Genomic DNA, 15,018 nt, shown 5'->3' on the forward strand with positions numbered 1-15,018 from the left:
AACTCGAAAAAATCCAAAGAAAAACAGCTCGATTTGTTCTGGGTGATTTCCGACAAAAGAGTAGCGTAACAAAAATGTTGCAAAGTTTGGGCTGGGAATACTTGGGAGAAAGAAGACAAGCTGTTCGACTAAGTGGTATGTTCCGAGCTGTCAGTGGAGAGATGGCGTGGGAGGACACCAGTAGACGAATAAGTTTGAGTGGTATCTTTAAAAGTAGGAAAGGTCACAATATGAAGGTAAAGTTAGAATTCAAGAGGACAAATTGGGGCAAATATTCGTTTACAAGAAGGGGAGTTAGAGATTAGAATAACTTACCAAGGGAGATGTTCAATAAATTTCCAATTGCTTTGCAATCATTTAAGAAAAGGCTAGGAAAACAACGGATAGGGAATCTTCCACCTGGGCGACTGCCCTAAATGCATATCAGTAGTGATTGTTTGATTGTGGTCCAACAGACTGCGCTGGGATGGACATGTGTTGAGGATGCAGGATAACAGAGCACCAGTAGATCTATACAAGAGATTGAAAGGGATGGAAGAGGATTGTGAGATCGGCACGGGAACTTCACGTCCCTCAGAAGCCTGCGGAGTGAGTGAGTGATTATTATTTCGACGGGGCCTATCACGAGGTACAAAACTTGCTACCGTGACCCCAACACAACCCTGTTCGATTCTTTTGTTTTTTGAAATGTGGTTCCTTTAAGAACAGACCTCATCTTTACTTCCAGTTCAGCGTAGTGTCAAGCTTAAGTCGCATGAATCATTCTGTTTTGCACATCAAAACTCTGAGGATTCTGTACGTGTAAAAATGTGAATATAATGCATAACTGTTACATAATAATAATAATAATAATAATAATAATAATAATAATAATAATAATAATAATAATAATAATAATAATAATAATAATCATATAATAATAATAATAATCATATAATAATAATAATAATAATAATAATAATAATAATAATAATAATAATAATAATAATAATTGCTGGTGGTTAAACGTCGCGCTAACACATCAAAGTTTTTCTTGCTACACAAGGATCAGAAACAGCTAGGACTGTTAAGGTTGTGGCCTTGGCCTTAATTAAGGTATAGCCCCAGCATTTACTTGGTGTTGGTGGGATACGTGCCCACCATCTCCCCGATGCAGGCTCACAGCTAAGTCGTGTGATCCGAACTACGTAACAAACTGGATCAATATGTCATATATATTGTTATAATTATATTATATACAACATGATTTGTATAATATTCAGTCTTTAATATGGTAAATTCCACGTCGAGCCGGAAATGCTGCAAAGCTCCTGCTATTCCTTAATTAAGAACATTATAAAACATGTATAAGAATTCAAAATCAAGATTATGTGAAAAATATTTTCCTAACTACAGCAATGCCGCAAACAGAATATAATTATCCTTTAATACTATTTTTCGTGAATTCCGAGGCCCGTGATTCAGTTAGCCTCAGAGACAGAAAATTGAAAGGGAGTTAGTCTTTTTTCTGAATATGTAAATCACGAGGGTTGTTTCTAATATTATTGAGATAATCACTGAATTATTTTATGTTTATTTAACAATGGAAAAGATATCCAAATACTGAATGCTTTTAGTCCCGGCAGATTAATAAGTCTGCATTGTTAAATTAATGGGGACATGATTTTTATACGAATAAAAAATGATTAAATGAATAAAATGGTGAGATTGATCTCCTACAAGAAGTAGTTAGCTAGTCAACAAGTGAGGCGTCTAGTATCAAAACCGGCCAAGTCACAAAATTTACGAAAATGAGTTAAGGTTATCAATTTGAAGTAGAAGTACAGCACTATCAGGTGAAACAAGAATATGCTTTAAAATCGTCCATGTCTTCATGTTATAGAGCACTGAATTCTCGGTCGTGCAACAGAATCGGCCAAGTCATGCAGCCAGTGAATTCAAAACCGGCCAAGTCAAGGAACAAGCGACAATCTTTATGATGCAGCATTATTGTCTGGAATCTTGTGTTGTTACATTAAGCAACAATGTGATAATATCAGTAGGCAAAATCGTTCCTTGTAATGTATATTCTTTGAAGTCATAATATTTTGTTTTTTGTTCGTTTGCAACACTGATTTACGTATTGGCGGGCTGCTTACCGTCATTGGCGCCAAAGCAATCCTATTTCCGGTGTGCTCGTATTTTGTCATTATTGTGTGCTGTAACGTGGATATTGTTCCGAGTGGAGAACTGAAAGATTTACTCTCATACCTTGTGAAATTGTACAAAATTGCAACAAAAACGGCCAAGTCTAAATTTAAATTAACAAAAAAGATGGGTTAATTATGAGTTAGATTTCTCAAAACAGCGGAAGTTAAATATCAAACCATTAAGGATATAACTGTGAAAAAAATCTTCTCTGACCATCATTGCTTTGTCTCTACAGGTTTTTCGTCCATATTGAAAAATATGCCTTGAGTGACTTGGCCGGTTTTGATACTAGACGCCTCAAGTGAGTAAGATGTATTACACCGAAGTGCGCAGATTGTAGTTCGTGTGAAGTTGAATAAAGTTCGGTCATGTGTTTCCAAAACTGAATTCACTTCCATACAATCACAGGGAGATCCATGAAGTTTTGTTAAGTCAGTCTTTTGATTGTTTCTGCATTTAATAGAAAACCGTAGTGATATTTAAAATATATTTTTTAAAGAGAAGAATTCAGTCAAATTTAATTGAAAGAATTAAGAACTTGTTAGCAAAGTAAGATAGCTATTATTCTATTCTGCTTAAAACTGTAAAGAAACGAAGGTCCTGTGTTTAATATCGTTCATACAACTCCTGTAAAAATATGTCTGTCAGAAGAGAGTGCTATATTTATCACTTAATATTACGAAGAGTGTTAAGCAGAAGAAGTTGGCGTTGTGCAGAGATTAGTATCTCCAAACTCTTTACTTTTCTAAGATATTACTTAAAAACTAGAAAAATCAAATTTTTGCTGTCTGATATCACATGGTATGTCCCATATATATTGCATCCGATCATTTATGACTTAACCGGTACGATGAACATGAATATGATAACAAGGATATTCATGAATTTTGATTTTTGTTGCTACGTCTATATCAACGCCGAGCCACGAGAAAATGGGTAAACATAATTTAATGAAAATCGGTATGTAAAATCGAAGAATAAGGAACTAAAGTCTAGACTATAAATAATTGTATTCACGCTGGATGAAATGGTAGTTTATGGGAAGGCACCTTAAATTTAATTTTTAAATGCCTCTGTTATTTATTCTATCAAGCAGTACTACATATCAGTTCTACCGTACCGAATATGCTAAAAGTGTTGGTGGTGGTGGTGTTGATTATTGTTTTAAGAGGAAGTACAACTAGGTAACCATCCTATGTACACTGACTGACAGGGCAAATGCAACACCAAGAAGGAGTGGTCAGAACTTTATGCCAATTGCAGGGTAGACTGACGTCACTGAGGTATGCTCATGATGTGAAATGCGCCGCTGTGCTGCGCACGTAGCGAACGATAAATGGGACACGGCGTTGGCGAATGGCCCACTTCGTACCGTGATTTCTCAGCCGACAGTCATTGTAGAACGTGTTGTCGTGTGCCACAGGACACGTGTATAGCTAAGAATGCCAGGCCGCCGTCAACGGAGGCATTTCCAGCAGACAGACGACTTTACGAGGGGTATGGTGATCGGGCTGAGAAGGGCAGGTAAGTCGCTTCGTCAAATCGCAGCCGATACCCATAGGGATGTGTGCACGGTGCAGCGCCTGTGGCGAAGATGGTTGGCGCAGGGACATGTGGCACGTGCGAGGGGTCCAGGTGCAGCCCGAGTGACGTCAGCACGCGAGGATCGGCGCATCCGCCGCCAAGCGGTGGCAGCCCCGCACGCCACGTCAACCGCCATTCTTCAGCATGTGCAAGACACCCTGGCTGTTCCAATATCGACCAGAACAATTTCCCGTCGATTGGTTGAAGGAGGCCTGCACTCCCGGCGTCCGCTCAGAAGACTACCATTGACTCCACAGCATAGACGTGCACGCCTGGCATGGTGCCGGGCTAGAGCGACCTGGATGAGGGAATGGCGGAACGTCGTGTTCTCCGATGAGTCACGCTTCTGTTCTGTCAGTGACAGTCACCGCAGACGAGTGTGGCGTCGGCGTGGAGAAAGGTAAAATCCGACAGTAACTGTGGAGCACCCTACCGCTAGACAATGCGGCATCATGGTTTGGGGCGCTATTGCGTATGATTCCACGTCACCTCTAGTGCGTATTCAAGGCACGTTAAATGCCCACCGCTACGTGCAGCATGTGCTGCGGCCGGTGGCACTCCCGTACCTTCAGGGGCTGCCCAATGCTCTGTTTCAGCAGGATAATGCCCGCCCACACACTGCTCGCATCTGCCAACAGGCTCTACGAGGTGTACAGATGCTTCCGTGGCCAGCGTACTCTCCGGATCTCTCACCAATCGAACACGTGTGGGATCTCATTGGACGCCGTTTGCAAACTCTGCCCCAGCCTCGTACGGACGACCAACTGTGGCAAATGGTTGACAGAGAATGGAGAACCATCCCTCAGGACACCATCCGCACTCTTATTGACTCTGTACCTCGACGTGTTTCTGCGTGCATCGCCGCTCGCGGTGGTCCTACATCCTACTGAGTCGATGCCGTGCGCATTGTGTAACCTGCATATCGGTTTGAAATAAACATCAATTATTCATCCGTGCCGTCTCTGTTTTTTCCCCAACTTTCATCCCTTTCGAACCACTCCTCCTTGGTGTTGCATTGTCACTGTCAGTCAGTGTATAATACTATTCAGAGAGAAATTATGGAAGGGGTCCGATGCTTCGAAAAATGAAGGTATCGGTCTAAGAAAGACAAAGGCCACGAAGGGTATTGTACCCGAAAGGATATGGATTAAGGAATAAGGACATGAGATTCAAAAAGGGGCGAACGGTCCTTTTTGAGCAGGTACAGAGAGAGGTATACGCTGATCGAAATAATAGTTGAATTTTTTAAAGACAAATTTATTCATTTTATTGTGTATGACTTGCACTTTCCCTAGGCCCTATTATATGCTTGATCAAAAAATATTCTTAATAAATAATAAACTTTCGTCTTTATTAATATCAAATTAATTGTAATGAATGTCTGCCATTCTAAAATAAATTTCATTTTTAAGTACAATCTCTTCCTTTACAAGTTCTTAAAGTTCTTTCTCGAACTCATTTGAATTATGAGAAAAGAGAAAATTATTTATTTTATACTAAGTTTCCTTTACTTGATAATACAAAAAAATTCTTAGAGTCTTTTCTAAATATTTAACACTTGAAATTGTGAAATTCTCTTCCAGATTATCTTTAAACACCTCACAAAATATCGCAAAATGATTCGTTTTACAAAGTTCGGTCTCATAGTTTCTTTACGAATTGAAGTTTAGGTATTGTGATAATACTGCTAGAATATTACGATTTCCGTTAAGGGTCAATAAATTGTTTGTTGAATCACTGATTCTAATATTCCAACAATGAAATGTTAGTCGTGGAATTTTAGAAAAAAAGAGTCTGAAAGACACTCATAGGCCTATCACCTGTAATCTGGAATTCAGGACTGGATTGTGAAGATATGCGGTTCATCGAACAGCATGTTTAGCAGCCGCTGCCGTGATGTCAATACCCATGGCACCACGTTCAACTCCCTCGTTGAGACCACGTTCCATGTCTCTCGCTGAAAGCACGTCTCCAGTCCCGCGCTGAAACCACGTCTTCAATCCCACGTTGACAGGTAGATATTATTATAATAGGCACTCATAAGGTATTGACGCGTTTTTGTTTATTTAAAAACACGAAAAAGTTCCACCGACTAGTAATGATTATTGAGTGTCCTCTCTAACATATTTCAGATTTATGAATCGGACGACGAACACAGAATCGTGTTAGGTGCACACATACAAAGTCTGGCAGTAAATTGTTAATGATTATTGTTCTGGAAATAGTCGTTTATAAAAACTCAGTTTGAGAATATTTACAAGTATTTTCACACGTACAGTAGATCACAGTATATTTAAATGGCGAAATGTTATATCTCACGAATATTTACAAGTACTGTCACACTGAGATCAATGTCTACTCAAAATGTCGATGTTATATCTCGTGAATATTTACAAGTCCTGATTGCGGTAGAGTAGAATGTGATACAACATCACGCACCCGCGACGAAAGAAAAATACGTTGATAGTTCAAAATTGTCATTATACGTGTATTTTAAAGCATTATTATGAGATAGTCTGCTGTAGTAAACGAAATATTATTCCACAAGAAAGTGTCCGTAACTTGGACACGTTTATCAGTTGAAAATGTTTTAAATTATTCTGTCTAGAAAAAATTAATTTTAAATAGTCAAGTTCACTCGAGTTAAAGTCCAAAGTGTAAAGTAAAAGTTCACTCGAGTTAAAGTCCAAAATGTAAAATAAACTATCGCCAGCGCTGTTAAACACTTTTAAAATGGTGAGATTACCAAGTCATCGTAGTAATAATTCAAAATGTCTAAGTCCGACACCGTTCACTGGACTACAAGTCAGAAGATATTTGAAGCAGAGTACCGCTACGCTATAACTAAGTTCTACTTTCGACGTGTATATTCACGTTCAACAACATGCTTACGCGATTACTGTGAGTTGAGAACTGTCTGACCAGGAAAAATGCCTGCTCTTTTATATCTTGCAGCTGTGTTAACTTTCCTCCCCTTCTGATAAAATTGCATTTTTACGGTGGAATAACTTTTAATTCCGTGGGCCGATTTTAATGGAATTTACACATGTTGACATTTAAATCATGGGCTACAAGATGGTGTAGATCATTATTTGATATATTTACGGGATAAAAAGTAAGTACAAATACTTCTCGTATGTTCTAGAGCAATCATGCGTTGTTCACGTGATCATTACATCAGTCTCCAACGTGAAAGCTCTGACGTAGATAGCTCGCTGTTTGCTTGCCTGAGCCGTGCCGTTGCAGTTCCTCGCACGTCGGGCCGTGTCGTTGCAGTTAACTGGCATTACAAAATAATGTTCCAGGCCATTAATAGTTCCTGGTAATGTATGAAAATGAAACACTCAGGCTTCCATAAGTAATGCGGTCGGGGTCAGAAAAGAACAAGAGTTGACCTAAGGAAATCGTAAACGAACGGTCTCTTGAAGAATAAAACAAGACGAAGTCATGAAAATATGGAAGACATCTTTACATTAGATGCCCTCATATCACAGAGTCGAAAAAGAACTAAATTAGAAGGCCTACAGTGTCGAGAGCTCATAAAACTGATCAACAATAACATTACACTGACCATTGCTTTCTGACATGCTTTGTCTACTCTGTTGCCACTCATCACCGATAGATGGGATTACCGCTGCGTACGGAGCATAACAGCCTGGCTGAATATTAGCGGAAAGTAGTTGTGGAGTCAGATAACTTTCTTCTTTAGAATGCCATTACTCTGGTTCATAAATTTTCTGACACTAATGGCATGTAACACACTGGTTCATCATAGTATTCCAGCTATCGGGTCCCTTCTCTGAGGCTCTGTTTGGAATGAGCAGTGTGCACACTTAAAGGAATAATGGCAGAGGAGTGTTCACAGCTGTCTGCAGCATAGTCAAACCAGTTCGGGAATTTTGGACTCTTAGGTCGACAGGCTACTATTGTTCGTTAAAAGTGAAATAATATGCGGTTTTCCATTTAATCGAGCATTTCATATGTTAGCATTGCTTTTAATCGCGACATTCCTACTGACTTCATTGTAATGACCGATGGTGATTTCCATTGGAGAAACCACAAAGACAGTCTTTTTGAGAATGAAAACAAATAGGTGGAGAATGAGTGCCTGCCCTTATAATGAAAACTGCCCAACTCGATTAACTGGTAATAAGGAAGTGGGCCTGAGATCATAATGAAAACTCCCCAACTTCATTTCAACTGACTGATAGTAGGCAAGAGGGCCTGCCATTACAATGAAAATTCCCTAATCCAGTCTTCACTTGAGAAAAGAATTTCGGTGACTTTCCCGTCGCATTTCTGGGGTAACGTTAAGAGCTATGCAATTTAATATAACCTTACTCACAATGTGTACGCTACTTAACCTAGAATTCTGTATATAATGTATAATTCCGTAGTGAAGCACAGGTACATCAGTTAGTGTTTGACTAAAAAATACTTCTTCTTTAGGTTGTGTAACACCTTGCCACACTCATACATGGCTTGTCCTTATTCATGGTGAAACTTGGTGGGGAGTACGTTTTATTTATTTCTGTATTTATGTATTTATTTATTTAGCACGATTTTTTTTTACATTTTGAAGGAAATAACAGCTCTAACCAATGTCTATACTATCTAGTTTCTTGAATCATATGCCTTTTAGTATACCGTGACCTAACAGAATACATTGTTCGTAAAAAAAAAACTGTGGATGTGACATTGCGGTCCATCTGAAAAATTAACTCCAATAAGCTGCTCGTTTGTAGCAGTGACCATAGTGCTGTTTGTTAACGCTGAAAGTCTTGCATTGCAGACCACACACTAATTCATCTCACAAGGAAACGCTGCCATCTGCTAATCTCCGATCTGATTGATATTTGGTAGGACTTCAGTAGGAATGCTTTATTCAGCCATATCAAAATTAGATGCCCAGTCGTATATTTAGCTCCTGTTTTGGGGGAGTCAAAGTTTTCTCGTTTAAGCATTACGTAGACAGAAGTAGTGACGCACTCGAAAAATCTACGTACATGTAATGCCTTGTATTTTGACACTGATACTTCTAAAATTTCCTTTTATTCGAGACTGGGGTTTATCGATGTGATTAACCTCTGCTTATGAACACTGTGACTTGGTATATGTGCTTCGTAGTGTTAGTGTCTGCTTTACAATTGTCTTTACGTCGTACCGACATAGATAGGTCTTATGGCAACTATGGGATAGGAAAGGGATATGAATGGGAAGAAACGGCCGTGACCGTAATTAAAGTGCAGCCCCGGCATTTACCTGTGTGAAAATGGGAAACCATGGAAAACCATATTCACGGCTACCGGCAGAGGGATTCGAACCCACAATCTACCGAATGCAAGCTGACAGTTACCGCAAACCGCACAGCCACTCGCTGTGTTTATTGTTTGACATTCCTTTTTTAACTCTTGTTTTTTAACAAGCAAGGATTCAACTAAACATTGGCATGGAAGTTCTTGAATTGTGACAGACATTCGGATTCAATTACACAATTCAAAATTGTCTAATACATGACAGACATTCGGATTCAATTACACAATTCAAAATTTTCTAATACATGACAGACATTCGGATTCAATTACACAATTCAAAATTGTCTAATACATGACAGACATTCGGATTCAATTACACAATTCAAAATTGTCTAATACATGACAGACATTCGGATTCAATTACACAATTCAAAATTGTCTAATACATAATATGTTGCGTGCAGAGCATGAAACCCTTGAAACGATACAGTGAACATAAAGGCATCATACACTGAGCACAAGGCCAAATGGAGGGCAATTTTACAAGCATGAAACGTAAAGACCATTAATGAAATGATCTTCATGACCATGTGTTAAAACAGTTTCGCTTGAGTGTTGTGTTGAGTGTTTGTGTACTGATTGTATGAGATGATTGAAGAATATAACCAGTAGGTTCGAATGGGTGCTAATATGCAGTGGTTTTAATCACATCAGAGAGAGACTATTATGTACAGTAGGCTATGTAGTCACAGAGCTAAATTAAGTTTCCTGATACTATAGCGAATAGATTTACGCTATTGTATTTACGCAGATACGTATTAAAACAGCTTTATTGCGTTAGTATTTCTTTCATGTTGGTTTTATGTCCATTGTCCGATCCGTTAAAGCTTTCGGAAAACCACAGAGACAGGCTTTCTGACGATATGGAAAGGCAGGTGGCTAGGGAATGTCCACCATTATCATTAAAACTGCCCGACGATTGTATCTGGCAGTAGGTAAAGGGGTCTGCCATTATAATGGAAACTCCCCAACTCAATTGTGGCTGGCAGTAGGCAAGAGGTCCTGCCATTACAATGGAAACTCTCTAACCCGGTCTTCACCTGATAAGCGACGTATGGCGGCTTCTCCGTCGTGTATCTGGGGTAACGCTAAGAACTACGCAATTTAATAAAATCTTACTCAGAGCATATACACTACTTCACATAGAATTCTATACACAAGGCAGAATTTCGTATCGAAGTACGGGTACATCAGCTAGTACTATTTATAAGTTTGTCTGGATATCCTATGACCTGTAGCTTTTAGATTAGTGTTGCGATATTCACGTTTTCATTTACCGCAACGATGTCGGTTTAGACGATCTAAAAAAGTGTTTCAAATATTCTTTTCAATACTTGACTCAAGTTGTTAACCAATGAATAACAATAAGAAAAGAATAAGAGTAAGAAAGAGTATAAGAAAAGAGAAAATAGTTGAATAAGAAAAATGAGAATAATCATAAAAATGAGAACAAGAGAAACAAACATTAAAAACCTGAGAATGAGAAATATGGAATAAGAAGAGGAAATTAGTGAATACATAATAAGAAAGTGAGAATAAATAGAAGAAAAGGTAATGAGAGTAAGGATAAGAAAGATGAGAATTGGGACAAGAAAAATGCGAATAACAATATGATTGAGAATAATAAGAAAGATGAACTTTACAGCAGAACAAATAAGAATGAGAAAATGAGAATAATTAGAATGAAAACAAGAACAAAAATGAAAATAAGGAAAAATAATAATATAAGAATGAAAATAATGAAAATAAAGTATCCTGCAGCAATTTCACTCTCAGTTCATGTGCTTGTGTGGACGCTGAGCTGTTTGTGCTTCGGGTTATCAGTATGTAAGAGTCGTCACTGCTCTGTAACAGACAGGGAGAGAGGTAAACACTCCCACTCCTCTCTCACTTTAGACGGATACCTAAGCTGCGGATATTTTATGATATATCACAATTGTTAAAATAGACCACCCGTAAGCAATAGTAACGCATGTCTTCTTTACCTTCCTCCTGGAGCTTGGAACTACATTCAATTATTAAACTTTGTTTGCTTTTATTAATAACTTCATGATATACTTAACATTTCTAATGTAATATAACAATGAACAAGTGTAAATGAATGTTTCATACTGCTGGTGAGTTCTATTTAGAGCGCTGCATTGAAATTGCGGACAATGAGAGGAGATTGGTAGCCTCCTAGCTTAGCACACAACACAAATGATTCATATCACAATCAAAAAGACAAAAGATGCACTGGCTATTTCTATTACAATCCAGCCTAGTGTAGATTACAGCCTCTGTTCTTAGTGATACATCACCGAGTCCGTCTGCCATAATTATGGGTTTGATCCCTTGTTCTGCCAATGTTAAGAGGTTCGTAATTTCAGTCAAAATCATATCTGTGCCATAATCAATCAATCAATCAATCAATCAATCAATCAATCAATCAATCAATCAATCAGTCATCGATATGCACTGAAGGCTGTCGCCAAGGTGCAGATTTCCTATCAATTGACAGCCTAGTCTTTTCTAAAATTATTTCGAATAACTTGGAAATAAATTGAATATTTCCCTTGAAATATTACTCTAATTCCTTTTCCTATAAATGAACATTTGCTCCAACTTGTTCTCTAGAATTCCAAATTTATCTTCACATGATAATCTCCACTCACGCTTGTTCGTCTATTAATGTCATTCCACGCCATCTCTCTGCTGACAGCTCGGAAGAGAACATACCGCTTAGTCGATCAGTTCGTCTCCTCACTCCCAAGTCTTCCCATACCAAAGTTTGCAACATTTAATCATTACAGGACCTAATTCTCGGAGTTAGAAATTTAGCCACGCATTCAGCCATTCCTTTGTCTAGTCCAACAACCCTCATTTTCGTCAATGGTCTCCCATGATTTACCCTATCAAAAACTTTGGACAGGCCAATAGGGATAGAGTCCATTAAACTTCTTGTATATGAAATACCTGCCATATCTTGCTGTAATCCTACATGTTGAGCCTCACTGAAATAAACTTTCCTAAACACGAACTGCCCATTATCAAACCAGTTATCCCCCCTGTGGGTGCGGGACGCAGACGAAGAATACACCCACGGTATCCCCTGCCTGTTGAAAGAGGTGACTAAAATGGGCGACCAAGGGATGATTGTATTAGAACCATGAAACTACTTATGATGAGTACCACCACGCAGGGAACACCATGGGTCGCTTTTACTTGTGCGTAGCACCACTATGTTAGGTACCAAATAGGTGTGTGATTAGTAGCAACAGAGTGCGTTACCGGCTTCTACAGTACCTGTGATTAGTACCACTTCAGGAGCGACACCATGGTTCTGGCTTGCCTATGATTAGTACCCACTATATGAGGAACACCACGGGATAGTGCGCGTCCCTGTGGTTAGTACACATATGTGATGAACACCATAGGTTTGCGTTCCCTGTAAATGGCGCTGCAATGTGCGAAACACCATGGGTCTGTATTCCATGTGCGAATTTCATTGCCTGTGAGTAGTACCATAATGTGTGGAATACCGTGAGTCTACGCTACTTTTGATTAGTACCGCAACATGACAAATACTATGGTTCTACTTTCCTAGCGATAAGTACCATTATGAGGGGAGGATGGCTGGGATTTTGGACCCCTTTAGACTAAAAGCATCATCGATTCAGTATTATGCTGTAGACGCAGTCCCTCGGTCTGTTTTCACACTCTTCAACAATGGCTTTAAACCCATCCCATAGGCTGTTTATATTTTTATTTACCCTTTTCCAGTTATAATAACGATAAGCGTTAGTGTTCGATTCGGAAGGCCTCGGATATGATTCCCGGCCGGGTCGTGGATTTTTATAGCGTATAATTAATTGCTGTGATTTGGATAGTAGGTGACAGGATATGTCACACTACACTTCTCCCGATATTCACACAACACGGTTCACCACAAACCTCTACAGAAACCTACAAATGTTACTCGCGATTGCATGTTAACTCGCTATGAACTTCTGTTGGTTCCTAACCTCTCTAACCCCTACCCCGTCACTGGCCGGCAGTCGACCTTATTTCCATTTGTACTTGACATGCTGCTAGTGGTCAGACTGTTGCTTCAATTCGTATTCGGATTTCCTCCCCTCTAGACAGGTTCTATGCACGTTGCATTTACTAGGAATACAATGAATTGACGCGCGATAACATTTTTGCTAGCGTTGCAGTAGTGAGTAACATTCGTCGAAGTACGGTCGGAGTCAGGAAGAACATCCGACCGTTAAAAAGGGCCGAATCTAAATGTGCGATACTGTACATACCCACAACCCCGCCAGAGCGTGGAAAGTGTGGCGGAAAATAAAATAAAAAAAGAAGAAATCTTGCCAACTGTTAACAATGGAGAATACATTTTCTTGAATAACCCTTCCTTTTTGGTAGAAAAGTTGATCATGTTTTTTAAGTATGTAGTAACTGTGTTGGTCTGGATCCTTGGCTGAATTTTCGGCGTAGTGGTCTTCGGTTTGTAGGGCGCCGAGTTCGATTACTGGCCAGGCCGGAGTTTTACCCGCGCTTGGTTAATTTCTTCACGTTGGGGTCTGTATTTGTCTCAGTATACAGCCTAACATTCACGTAATAACAAATACTGTACATCTCTTCACATGAAGTTGGCATCAAGAAGGGTACCGGTCTGTAAAGTTAGTCTTAATCCATACGTAGTGCTGACAACAAGAAATCTGGAAAAGAGGCCAAGAAGCAAAATTTGTAATCATGATACCACTGTCAGTGGGAGCTCATTCATGCAACGTTTTTTCGTCTTCTTTATCTGTTTACACTCCAAGATCGGTTTTTCCCTCGGACTCGGCGAGGGATCCCACTTCTACCGCCTCAAGGGCAGTGTCCTGGAGCTTCACACTCTGGGTCGAGGAATACAATTGGGGAGGATGACCAGTATATCGCCCAGGCGGCCTCACCTGCTATGCTGAACAGGGGGCTTGCTGGGTATGGGAAGATTGGAAAGGATAGACAAGGAAGAGGGAAGGAAGCGGCCGTGACAGAGGAGAAGTGGAAAACCACGGAAAAACACTTCCAGGATGGCTGAGGTGGGAATCGAACCCACGTCTACTCAGCTGACCTCCCTAGGCTGAGTGGACCCCGTTCCAGCCCTCATATCACTTTCAAAATTTCGTGGCAGAGCCGGGAACCGAACCCGGGCCTCCTGGGGTGGCAGCTAATCACACTAAACACTACACCACAGAGGCGGACATTATTATTATTATTATTATTATTATTATTATTATTATTATTATTATTATTATTATTATTTATTATCGGATATGACCTCTAGAGTGGCCTGGTGCAGGTATTTCGAACCGATGCCTATAGGCAACTTATGCGTCTGTGATGATGAGGCTCCTCCTATGGTGAACTGTTATAATGTTGAAGGCGGTACACACACCCAGAACCTTTTTCAGAGGAATTAACCAATGAATGTTGAAATCCCCCTACCAGGTCAGAAATCGAGCCCGGAACCCACTGGACCTAAGGCCGGCACGCTAGACATTTATTCATGAATACGTTGAGTTCCATCAAGTAGGAATTCAATTTGTGTTCAAGAAATCGTTGTATGATTGAGGTACTAGTGATTAATATTTATAATGTATACTTGTCGATTAGTAAGCTCACTTGGTGGCCATGATCGTTAAGGCGTTGAAGTATATACGGTCTGATAACTTGGTTAGCTGGTGCGAGTCCCGCTGATCGAAAACATTTTCACCATCAGAATGTTAGCCGGCAGGTAGGGGAGATGGTGGTATCACTATATTGCGTGCTAAAAGCCTGGATTACCAAGCTCGATAGCAGTACTCGCTTAAGTGCGTCCAGTATCCAGTATTCGGAAGATAGTAGGTTCGAACCCGACTGTCGGTAGCCCTGAAGATGGTTTTCCGTGGTTTCCCATTGT

General features: G+C 39.7%; 1 protein-coding gene across 1 annotated transcript in view; it reads left to right on the forward strand.

Moving 5' to 3' along the window:
* Positions 1 to 15,018, forward strand: part of LOC136858200 (uncharacterized) — a 490,315-nt gene that overhangs the window by 5,390 nt on the left and 469,907 nt on the right. Inside the window, exon 2 of the mRNA XM_068225417.1 lies at positions 456 to 588. Within this exon, the coding sequence (XP_068081518.1) occupies positions 456 to 588 (133 nt within the window). The remainder of the gene's footprint in view (positions 1 to 455; positions 589 to 15,018) is intronic.

The sequence above is a fragment of the Anabrus simplex genome, chromosome 1, assembly GCF_040414725.1.
Source record: "Anabrus simplex isolate iqAnaSimp1 chromosome 1, ASM4041472v1, whole genome shotgun sequence".
In the NCBI taxonomy this organism is placed as follows: domain Eukaryota; kingdom Metazoa; phylum Arthropoda; class Insecta; order Orthoptera; family Tettigoniidae; genus Anabrus; species Anabrus simplex.